We start from the raw sequence: 12,492 nt of genomic DNA on the forward strand, positions 1-12,492 counted from the left end.
TAATGGCGGACTGTGAAATCCAAAACTTACACTCAAAATAAACAGCCTTTGGATAAAACTCAAAGCTCAAAATTTTGCCAGTTAGGTGTTAAGCGAACAGGCTCTCAAAATCTGAAGAAAAAAATAATTTTTGATCATAGTACCACTTTAAGATACACTGTAATTTCAGAGCAACCACAAAATCTGAAGAAAAAAAAGAAAATTATGTTTTGATCATAGTACCACTTTAAGATACACTGTAATTTCAGAGCAACCACAATCCAAAACTGGTTGCATAATTCTCATCATCACAATATCAGAGGACCCTCCATAAGATTGAGAACAACAATGGAGGCCATGATGTAATATTAGACTGGGCATATGAAAAGACTTTCCAAGAAATAATTGTCACAATAATTTATTACATGTAGGCAGTTGCAACATGATGAAGTCTATTCATGAGGCTATCTAGGAATGGAGAAAACCTATTATAAGTGAAATTCTTTGTGCTGCAAGTTGTGAAAATTATTATAAAAAAGTCTGTGATAATCTTCAGATAATCTTCTTCCAAAGTAAGCTTGGGTTCAGGTCAAAATGCCACACAATATCTGCCTTAAAGCCAATATAAGTCAAAAACTAAAGTTAAATAGCATGCGACTCACCGTAAAAAATAATAAAACATTGTGAACAAAATAATGTAAAGATAAAAACAGAGAATAAAAACTTATCCAACTTACATTTGATGTTTCCTTCAAAATGGCATACCTCTGAAAATGGAAAGAACTTGCTAAGAAATAAAATTGTTAACATAAGAACAAACTGTCATTTTTAAAATTATATTGTCAATAATTGAACTTTGTTAATCATTAATAAAATTAATTTAATTAATTAATTTAAAACCATTTAAAATATTAACACCTTTCTCTGTACATGAGGAAGATTTAATTTAAATGTTTCATTTTTAATTCATTCTTGAAAAACCTTTCATTTGTCTGTTTATCAATTTTCTTTCTTATTGACAACTATCAATATCAATATATTTATTATACAGATACTGATGAAATACCAGGATTTCTCCTTTTACTAAAAAATCATATCTTCACCGCGCGCAGTGAACATATCATTTTTATCTTTCACATGTGAGGATATAGGTGTCGTCATGGTAATCAACACGATTAGCAAATAAAATGTGGGCTTCGCCTTCATTGTAAGATACTTTTGTGCTTCAGTATAATGCCTCTCTACTACATTAACATTTTTATTGCAAAATTTTACATTATCATGATTTGCTTTTCATAACTTTCATATCTTGTTTCATGTTACACAACATGTGTGTTTTAGCGGTTGGTGACCACTTTTTCATCATTTTGGAAATGGAAAAAACAAGTTGTTTTAAATCTGGACATTTCATCAATATATACATAATAAACAGAACATTACATGACAGCTTAAGGACACAAATTTTATTTTCTCGTGCTGAAAGTATCTCTCACTCGTTCGCTTTGCTCACTCGTGAGAGATACTTTCAGCCCTCGAAGATTAAATTCGTATCCCCGCGTGGCCATGTAATATCCTCTCTCTCTCTCTCTATATATATATATATAATTAGATATATAATTATATGTAAATTCTGAGTATTTTTCTGAGGGGAGCAATAACTATTAAATGAACTTAGTTTCGGGCAATTCGCTTAAGTTGCCTGATGAGTGTGGTGACTTTGTGACTATACGAAACAGAACTGTCGCAAAAAGCGATGTGAATAACTTGCGCAGGCCGAAACTAAGTTAATTTAATATATATATTTATATAATTATATATATACATAAGTTGAAGGATTAAAGAGGATGCATCAATTCTCTGTGACTCTGAGTTTCGCGCCTGAGTGCTCGTCAGACAAAACTTCAGAGCGCCTACGCGCGAAACTCAGAGTCACAGAGAATCAATGCGTCCTCTTTAATCCTTCACCTTATGTATACTTAGCACAGCTACCACAGCATTGAGCACTTTACGCCAAGGTTGACTCTACCTCCACCTTTATGTATATATATATACAAGGCCGAAACAGCACTGTCCAAATTGAGCACTCTACTGGGATGAGTCATTGCCGCTAGCAATTGCGGATGCTCACTAGCTCGCTAGTTTGAGCACTCTGGCATGGCTTAGATGTGCCACATGTGTGGGACATTTGGGGTGGCTTTATAAGCTTAACCTCCATCCCAGACATCAGCACTGCACTGATGAGGCCCAGAAGGCCGAAACAGTACTGTTTGCAGCTAGTTAAATACATGTACATATATCTATATATATATATTTAACAATTATTCTACGAGGGCGCGCTGGATATGAAATGATATATATAACCAACGAGGCGCCTAGCGCCGAGTTGGTTATGATCATTTCATATCAAGCAAGCCCGAGTAGAATATAGTTATTGTTTTATTAAAAACCCCAACATCACAACTCTTTTATGTTGAATTTATTTGGCACAAAATGGCAACATGCAAAAATAGAATGATTGACAAAAATGTCAAAATACATGATTGACAACGCTGACAACAGCTTCGCAAACTCGCTGAATGAGATCGAAAAAGAGTCCAGCAAAGGAAGGAATGTCAATATTTGGTGGAGTTACAAACGAAAAACACTCTCTAAAGGAGTCTCCTACAAAAGGAAGTTAATTTGAAGGACCAAAATTGTTGAAAACTTGAACGTCGGTGCAATTGTAAAAATTTAGTTGAGGAGGAAAATGGTTTTCTTGCTCCAAGCGTGTCACATTATTTGTTGTGTTCGTTGCAGGATCTGATCTGACGCTGGATATGCCTCAATTTGACCTGATCCACTTTTAGACTGATGATGGAGTAATGAAGCCCTGTTTTCCATGATTTGGGTTGAAGGATGGGACCCGTCGTTGCTGTTAAGGACAAAATTACTGAGGATGTGCGACATCTTGTGCTGCTGGTTGAGGGATGGTCGCTCATTGTAAGATTTAACCAACTGGTCAGATTTGTGGCTGGTTATAGCCTTGATGTGTCGTGTTTCACAGTCGCTATCAGACAGAATTGTTCCCCAAGTTGCCCTGAGGCAGTGTTAAGGGTCAATGCCTGCTCACTTACTCATGGATTTCAGCATGTTGTCAAGAGTACTGGCTCCGATCGGCACATTGCAAAACCAAATTTCATCAACATCAGGGTTGAACTTACCGCTTTCTACGTGTCGTGGGTTCTGGAAAAGGGCATCCAATTTTGGATTTAAATGGGCCAAGTAATTTTTAGCGGTTTTAACTCGTGCGTGTTGTTGATTAACACTGACATTTCACTAACCTTTTTAGACTGGCTTGGAAGTCCCGGGGGCAGTAAATTTTCAACGCCGATAGAGGATATGGACATGGAGGAATTGAATGCTTGTCTCAAGAGTCTTTACACATCTGCGCAAAAGCAAGACGGTTCATTTTACAAGAAAACACCACTTAAGTCTATCCGAGCTGCCATTAAACGCTTTCTTCGTTCTCCACCGTGAAGTAAACAGTTTTCAATAACCAGTCACGCTGCTTTTACTGAAGCCAACAAAGTTTTGGACACATTCGTTAAGGACCTCCGAAAATCTGGAAAGATAGCTGGTTTGGTTCACAAGAATCTCGAAGCAGCAGATTCAGAAGCTCATCGACTGCGGCGAACTTGGACTTGCTGACACAAAGAATCCCACACAGCTACAAAGGACAACTTGGTTTTACCTTGGACTGTTTTTTGGAAGACGAGGACGAGAAAATCAACGTGAAATGAAGTCTGGAATGCTTACCCTCAGACAAACACCTAACGGAATCGAGTACTTTGAACTGAACAGGCAATGTCCCGGTTCGCTACCATCAACAAAAAACCATCAGGGTGGCCTTGCAGATCCTGAGGATGAATCTGACGCGAATATTTTTGCCGTTCCAGAATCTGCAAGATGTCCTAAAAAAGTTGCAAGAAAGATGTTTCCGATAAAATAATAATAATAATAATTACATAGGCATTAAAAAAATTAGATACGCACCATTGAATAGTTTCATGCCAAATTTTGTGACCTTTTTGGTGTTCAAGGGGGTAGCATTGTCAACCAAACCACTGATTTCTGCCTCGGTCAATTCTGATCCAAACCGGCTTTTGTCGGCCATTTTTTCTCGGAGCCGCAAAACTGTGTATTTGCTGCTGAGTTCATTGACCATATTTGGTAGTACATGTATATGAGCTGATAAGCTGTGTCCAGCGAGCCAATGAAAATGCTGGAAAGGTGATATCCGTAGTTCAGTTTTTAATAAATATATATATATATATATATAGAATAAGAAGGTTTACGCAAATAATGGACTCACAGCAGAAGGATCCAAAGGATGCAGTACCACCACGTAAATTTATAGACAAATACTGAGAGAAAACAGTGGGGTGAACTTGTTACTGGTCCAACTTGATTTAATGTGACGTTTCAGCTGTTCAGCCTTCCTCAGACGAACATTAAAAACTAAAAACTAAAAATTGTAAATATTTTTTTATTTTTAGTTTTTAACGTTTGTCTGAGGAAGGCTGAACAGCCAAAACGTCACTTGAAATCAAGTTGGACCAGTAAGAAGTTCAGCCCACTGTTTTCTCTCAGTATTTGTCTATATATACATACATACATACATACATACATACATACATACATACATACATACATACATCTTCTTCTTTAGCAGTCTGTCGATATCGACGATGACACGGAGAGGAGTTAATGTCTGTGTCGCAGGTGCGAGGTCAGTCCGATCGGTGCCTCAAAAGTCCTGCCGCAAATGTCACAGGTGTAGGCTGCTTCAGCATGTGTAGGTGTTTTCTCCAGCCTGCGCATTCTCTTGCCCGTCCACAACTGTACATTTCTTCTTCTGATGGCATCGGCAGCACCAGCCACCACCTTCCGCCATGTCACGCGATCTTTGGCCTTTTCCCTCCAATTTTCTAACTCATTAATGTTCTTCAGATGCCTCTTGAACGTGTCTTTGTAGCGTAGTCGCGGTGCCCCAACTTTTCTTGAGCCTTCTTTTAGTTCTCCATAGAAGACGGCCTTTGGTAGTCTACTGTTCTCCATGCGTGTAACATGTCCCATCCATCTTAGTTGACACGTGGTGATCATTTCTTCAACACTGAGCATTCCTGCCCTTTCCAGTACTTGAAAATTAGATACATGGGCTTTCCACGAGATGTCCATTACTTGGCGGAGATGTCTCTACTGTACCATATCGAGTCTCTTTATGTGGCGTCTGTAGACAGTCCAAGTTTCTGAGCTGTACAGAAGTGTTGGAATTACAATTGCATGGTGATCATTTCATCTTGGTTTTCAGATGGATTGCTCTCTGGTCCCATAGACGGCTTCCCAGTTTTCCGAAGGCCGACGCTGCCGATTGGATTCTTCTTGATATTTCTGCATCTATAGTTCCGTTGTTGGAGATGGTACTGCCCAGGTAGGTGAACTTGTCTACTTCTGCCAGTGGGGTACCATTCAGGAGCACCACTCGAGGGTTCAACTTTTTGTTATGGGTGTCTTGGATTAGAACTTCTGTTTTCTTGATGTTGATCGTTAGTCCGAATCTCTTTGATTCTTCAGCAAAGGCTGTCAGTAGATCTTGCCTTGCCTGAAGACTGTGGGTCACCAGTGCACCAGTTCCTGCATTTTATTCTTTGCTTTCAGGCGCCTGAGATTGAAAAGATCACCATCACTTCTGGTTCGTATGTAGAGATCACCAAGTTCTTCTGGCATGCTTTTTAGGACAGCAGCAAGGAAAATAGTGAATAGGGTTGGCGCCAGAACGCAGCCTTGTTTCACACCATGTCCAACACTAAATGGGTCTCAACATCCATCACCACAGCAAATTCTGGCAGTCATGCCATCATGGAAACTGCGCAACGCTCTGATGAAGATTTGCGGGCAACCGTAACGACTCAGTAATTTCCACAGTGTGTCTCTGTCGACAGTATCAAAAGCCTTGCTGAAATCTACGAAGGTGACAATAAAAGGTTGACGTTGCTCAGCTGACTTTTTGTGCAGTTGCCGCAGTGTGAATATCATATCTTGCGTGGATCTGTTGGCTCTGAATCCACACTGACTCTCAGGAAGAATGTCTTCAGCCACGGACTGTAGTCGGTGTTGTAGAATTTTGGCCAGTATCTTTCCTGCTACTGACAGAACTGAGATTCCTCTATGATTGCCACACTCTGCACAATCCCCTTTTCTTTTGTAGATTGTCACAATGGTAGCATCTTTAAAATCCTGGGGGGCTGGATGTGAAAAAATGTGCTCCCACTGGCTTTCCCAAGTTCACATTCCCTGCTAGAGGAGGTCTCTTTTCCTTTGAGTTTGCTGGGTTTGACAAGTACAGGAGAAGAGACCTCTGCCATGGGTCAACATTCACTGTGTTGAGCATGCACAGCGGTTACTTAGTGACCAAATCCTCACGTCATACTTCATGTTGTGTGGGCTCACTTAACAGCAGCAGAATTAATGTAAAGGAATACAAGGGACATAGTGGGCTCAAGTAACAGTCAGCAAACATATCATGGGGCATGCAGTTGGATCAGAGCGAGTTTCGACCCATGGAAGAGGTCTCTTCTCCGGTACTCCTCAATCCAGCGAACACAAAAGAAAAGAGACCTCTATATCTGCTAGCAGGGAAAATTTGACACTGTGCCTGTGTCAAAACTGAAGTGGGAAGGCGACTTGTTCTTAATTCTGCATGTTATAAATTTCTCTTCTCCCGTACTTGTCAACCCAGCAAACCCAAAAGAAGAGACCTCTGCTAGCAGGGAAAATTCGTCAAAACTGAAGTGGGAATGCGACTTGTTGTTAGCTCTGCATGTTATAAATTTCTTGTGCTTCTCTTCACTATGATTTCGTGGAGCTAGACAAGATGCAGGTGAACATTCAAGGACTCAAACACGATCTTTAATGAGTTGAAAAAATTCATTCAAGGCTGTATAGAGTATCTGAAAATGTAGGGTACACACTACTTCAATGTGATTTTTACAGTGTTCATCAAATGTTAATTATTACAAACCAACTACAACTTCATAAAAGCGGAATGAAGAAGTAAAAAGTTGTGGAAGTATTACAATATAATGGCGTAAACATGAAAGTGATAAGCACTAAGAGGACTACAGTCAAGATGGGTTTATTATATTAAAACATGCCTGTAGTATGACTTCCATTTTTGGGTCATGAATTATTAATGACTTTGAAAACTTGGGCAAGCGGGTACACTGTAAGTGCCCCGGACAAGGAAAATTTGACTTACTTGCCCAACTGGCAAGGTGGAATTGAAGTATTTTTCGAGCCCTGCCTCGCTGCAGCTACATAAGAACATGATAAGAATCTCTCATCACTATTGGAGCACTGAGGTCCACCAAGATCAACAAGGACAAAGTGGTGTTGAGAGTGCAACAGGTAGAATTCATGGGCCATCTGCTGACTGCACAAGGCCTGCAACCTGATCCCAAAATGTGGATGCCATTCTTGAACAAGAAACACCTCAGGCCAAGGAGGGCATAGAGAGACTGAATGGCACTGTTAATTACCTCACTAAGTTCTTGCCAAGACTTTCTCAAATCAGGAGACTTATCCAGATGGGAGTTGAGTGGTACTAGGGAGATGTTGAAGGCAAGGCTATCAGTGAGATAAAGCAGCTAGTCACTCAAGCTCCAGTTCTTGCTTACTACCATCCAAACAAGGAACTTGTCATTCAGTGCGATGCCAGTAGCCTTGGCTTTGGTGCTCTCCTCATGCAAGAAGGTCGGCCCTACCTTGCTTACGCTTGTAGGGCCTTGATAGATCCTGAGACTAGCTGTGCAACGATTGAGAAAGAAATGTTGGCTATTGTTTTCACACTAGAGATATGGAATCAGTTAATCTATGGCTGCCATGTTGTCATCAAGACAGACCACAAACCCTTAGAATCTACAGTGTATTGCGAAGAAACTGCTTGATTAGGGCACCAAAGCGTCTACAAGGCATGCTCCTCAGAAGCCTCACTTACTGTATGATATAGAGATCCAATACACCCCTGGTCATACCTAGCACCTGGCAGACATGATGACCAAGTTTGAGACTATCCTATACTACCCAAGAAAGGATACGAAACATCCATTTCGCGAATGAAATGATAGAACCCTACAACCATACTAAAAGGATGGCCTGAAAATCGAGGTTTCCCCTGAGCTGACGCCTTACTATAACATGAGAAATGAACTTAGCATTTATGATTGCCTAGCTTTTAAGGGGGCACCTTGTTGTACTTCAAGGACTGAGGGCTGAAATAAAGAAAGCCATAAAGGCGTCACAAGCTGGTGTAGAAGGTTGCTTAAGGAGAGCGAGAGAGAGAATCCATTGGCCAGGTTTGAATTCTGAACTCAGGCACTGGATTGCGACCTGTGAACCCTGCAGATTGTTTGAGTCTTATGAGTCATGACATTCCAAGGAGTCCTTGGGAGAAAATTGCTGTAGACCTCGCTACCCAGAATCAGCAAGACTACTTGGTGACAGTGGATCATCATATTGATCATTGGGAACTGGACAGCTGACTACACAACTGAGTCTGGAACAGAGGTCAGAAAGCTCAAAGCCAATTTTGCAATAATTTTATATGACAATGGCCCCCAATTCATTGCTGCAGAATTCCAAAAGCTGACAAAGGAATGGGACACTGAATATCTGGTCACTTTCCCTTACAGTACCGCTCAAATTAAAAGAAGTTACTACCCGCTGGCAAGACCAGAGTCTCGCCTCACCAGACGAGACGAGACTTTCATTTCGCAAGACAGTTCGAAAAACTGTGTCTACATGGACGTAAACTTTTCCAAGGAGGTTAAGCTCACACTCCAAAACAGAGCACCCAAATCTCAAATGGTAATCGAAAATGTGATTGGCGGCAGTGTATTATTGTGAAACTCTTGCATTCCAAATGCATGTCAACATTCAAACCACGAAATCTACACTTTGATTCCAAGTTGATGTCAAGGAGAAATTTTTCGATAACCTTGAGCTGCAGCATGTAAAAACTGTTAATCAATCGATTTTCTTCAATGCATAGGCTTAAATCCATCGCACTGCCATAAAAATATTTGTCTTTTTAAGTTTATTGGGCTCCACCTGAAGAGAACGTGGCGATGAAACAGTCTTCTGTTCCCATATCGATTAATGACAAAACTCTAGATTATGTCACCGAAGTTAAGATTTTAGGCCTAGACATCTCAAATAACTTGCTGTGGAATGACCACATTTCTGACACGATTAAGAAAGCTAGTAAGAGACTCTATTTTCTGATCTTACTTAAACGAGCTAGTGTTCCATCAAATGATATTCTTAATTTCTATGGCAGATGTGTAAGACTGGTATTAGAGTACTGCACGCCTGTCTTTTCGTCATAGCCTCCCTGCATATCTACGTATGCCACGACATCTGAGAGTGTGCAGAGGCACGCCTCATCTGTCATCACACCAACAAGTTCATAATGCAAAAACCTACATGTATCTCATTTCAATCTATGCATGCTTGAAGAAAGACGCTTTGGGCTGTGTGAGAAACTCTTCACCTACATTCAGCTAGATACATGTATAGACCACAAATTCCATCACTTTCTCCGGAGAAGAATTTCAATCTACGTATAATTTTAGGAAGCCGCGCCCTTTTAAGAATTTTAAGGTTCGTACAAATCGTTTTAAGAACACTTTCTTTCCAGCAATGAACATTATTTAGATTTTAATATTTAGTATTTAGTTAGAAATAGCTATAACAATAATTTTTACATGTAAATATTTCATATCAATTACTATGTATTAAATTCTTATGCAATTCAGTCTAGTGACTGTCTTGTAAAATGCTGCAATAAACTACCAGGTATCTATCTATCTCATGGGCGGAAGAAACACAAAACAATCACACGCAATAAATCCTCCAAACTAAAAGGAAGTCATAATTAATTGCTGTATTTTGCTTACTGAACGGACTAATCTATCTGTTGGCATTTCAAGTAAGATACGTCCGATAACGCAATGTCGCACATGTGTCGTCGCAAATGACGAATCCTTGCAAAGGGAAAAAAGGGCTGGATGAAATGGGCAGTATGAATTATTTCAGAACTTGCAGTTTAATTTTTTTTCAAGTCTCAAGTTAAAGTAGGAAACGCTGGAAATATTTAATACCTTGTAAAATTAATAAGTTTTAGGTGTTGGTTATATTCAGTAGAACTATTCTCCATCTTTGTATGCCGGAATTTTTGTCTTGCATTTTTTATCATTAGAATGGAAAAACACAAAATATCTGAATTCGCCTTATTTCATACGGTGATTTCGGCGTCTGATCATTCTCTAGAATTTCACAGAGATCTGTTCACAATGCCACCGCAGTAAAAAAAACTAAGCGTTACTCAATTGGCATGATTTAATTCTTTTACGGTTTTAACAGTGTTGTAATTTTGATTCGTGTTTCACACTCGACAAGAGCGCGGTTTTGTCCTTTAAACTTGCAAACATTCGTGTGGCCATCAGACTTTTATCAAAATTTATGCCAATCTTGCCGCATCAGTGATTCTTGTGAGATGAGAGTCTCGTCTCGCGAGAAACGAGACGAGACTGGTAACTTACTTTTGCGCGGTACTGTACAGCGGTAAGACAAAGGTAAAGTTGAGGCAGCTGTTAAGTCGGCTAAATGAACAGGAGGACAAGGACACTACTGCCCACAACTGGTACTCTCTTGTCACCAAGAACCCTGAACACAAGTCACAAAAGAGAGGCTGAAAGATGTCCAAAAGAGGCAAGCCTGGTACTTAAACAATGCCAATGCCCACGTATTTAAACTGAGTGAAGGAGACACTGTGAGGATGAAACCATTTGTTTTGAGGCAAAAGGATGGGACATTTTAAGCTACATGTACCATAACTACCGTAATCTTGAGAATTTTTCTTTGAAGTGCTTGTTCTTTGTAGTGCTGTCCCAGCCTCCTGTTTGACCTCCATCAGTGACGAATTATGCAACTTACATGTATTCTCAGTGTAGTACCTTACATGTACATGACTGTAGTTCCTCCACATGCATGAGTGCATATTGCATATTTGCATATTTACTGCCGTTTGCATTGAATGATTGTATATCTGGTTTCTGGGTCTGGAAAATTGCTCCTAGACCTGTTAACATCACTCTGATGCTGAGCTGAATCCTTGGTCATCTTAAGCTCTGGGATATAAGTGATACAGACGGTAACTAAGCTGATTGAGAAATTGAATTGTGACCTACAGTATATTAAAGCTTATTGACAATGTAAAACCAAATAAGTTGAAAATGTACATGTAACATCGTGATCAATCTTACTGTACCTCATTGTACAAGTACCACAGGAAAATTATGAGCTTCAAATTAGGGTAATAGCTCCAGTGCCACTCCTTTGTAAAATGCCATGATCATTACAAATGTTACACAAAAAGAGGTATCATAAAAACCTGGTACGTGTTTGATGAGCACGTCTTAAGTATAAAATCACCATCATTTGGACTCAGCGATCACAACCCTACTATTTTGGTTCGCAAACAAAATGTAAATTTGAAATCCACCAAGAAAGTGCACTGATAGCCTCATTAAAGATTTAAATGAAGTACCTTGGACCGTCCTTGACACCTTTGACAATGACCCAGATGAAATGTTATCAACTTGGGAAGCCCTTGTACGCGATGTGGTAGATCAACACGCTCCACTTAAATCAGTCAGAGTTAAATCTATGAAGAAACCATCATGGCTTTCAGATCAAATTCTCACAGCTATCAAAGACCACGATCGGCTCAAGAAAGAGCTTGAAAAAGGACGAATCCAAAAAGTGTCTTTTAATGCTGCTAGAAACAAAGTAGTTCGACTTATTGAATAAGCCAAAAAAGAAGCAGTTATTAATGAAATAGACAACAGCAAATTGAACTCCAGAGTCCTATGGAAGACCTTAAAGAGCATTTTCCCTACTAATGTAAGACAGTTGAGTGAAATAAACTCTGTAACCAAAGACAGAACCAGCTATACTACCCCAGAGGAAATATCCAACGTATTCAACGAGCATTTCATCTCTATTGCTGATAACATCATTGATAAGACCATCAATACTGAACCCGATCTAACTAGTTTGGTGGATTTCGTAAGACGTAACAAAGCTAACAAATCTGCAGAATTCAGCATACCCACAATTTCAGATCGCGAAGTTTTAAGATCATCAAATCACTCCTGTCAAATGTTGCAACCTGACTTGATGGAATCAGCCCCTTGTTGTTAAAATTAATCATTCCTGCAATTGCTCCAAGTCTAGCAAAAGTAATAAACTGCAGCATAATTAACAGTATCTGCCCAGCTCAGCTCAAACTGGCTCATGTCACTCCGATTTACAAACAGGAGAGTAAAAACAATGTTGACAATTACAGACCTATATCCGTCCTCCCCCTCATTTCAAAGATTCTCGAGAAACATGTTTGCAATCACTTCAATT

General features: G+C 39.7%; 1 protein-coding gene across 1 annotated transcript in view; it reads right to left on the bottom strand.

The window, feature by feature from the left end:
* LOC137974280 (oxysterol-binding protein-related protein 9-like) overlaps positions 1–12,492 on the bottom strand; it is a 146,953-nt gene that overhangs the window by 64,501 nt on the left and 69,960 nt on the right. The window contains exon 7 of the mRNA XM_068821151.1: positions 717–746. Within this exon, the coding sequence (XP_068677252.1) occupies positions 717–746 (30 nt within the window). The remainder of the gene's footprint in view (positions 1–716; positions 747–12,492) is intronic.

Source organism: Montipora foliosa, chromosome 10, assembly GCF_036669935.1.
Source record: "Montipora foliosa isolate CH-2021 chromosome 10, ASM3666993v2, whole genome shotgun sequence".
NCBI classification, from domain to species: Eukaryota; Metazoa; Cnidaria; class Anthozoa; order Scleractinia; family Acroporidae; genus Montipora; species Montipora foliosa.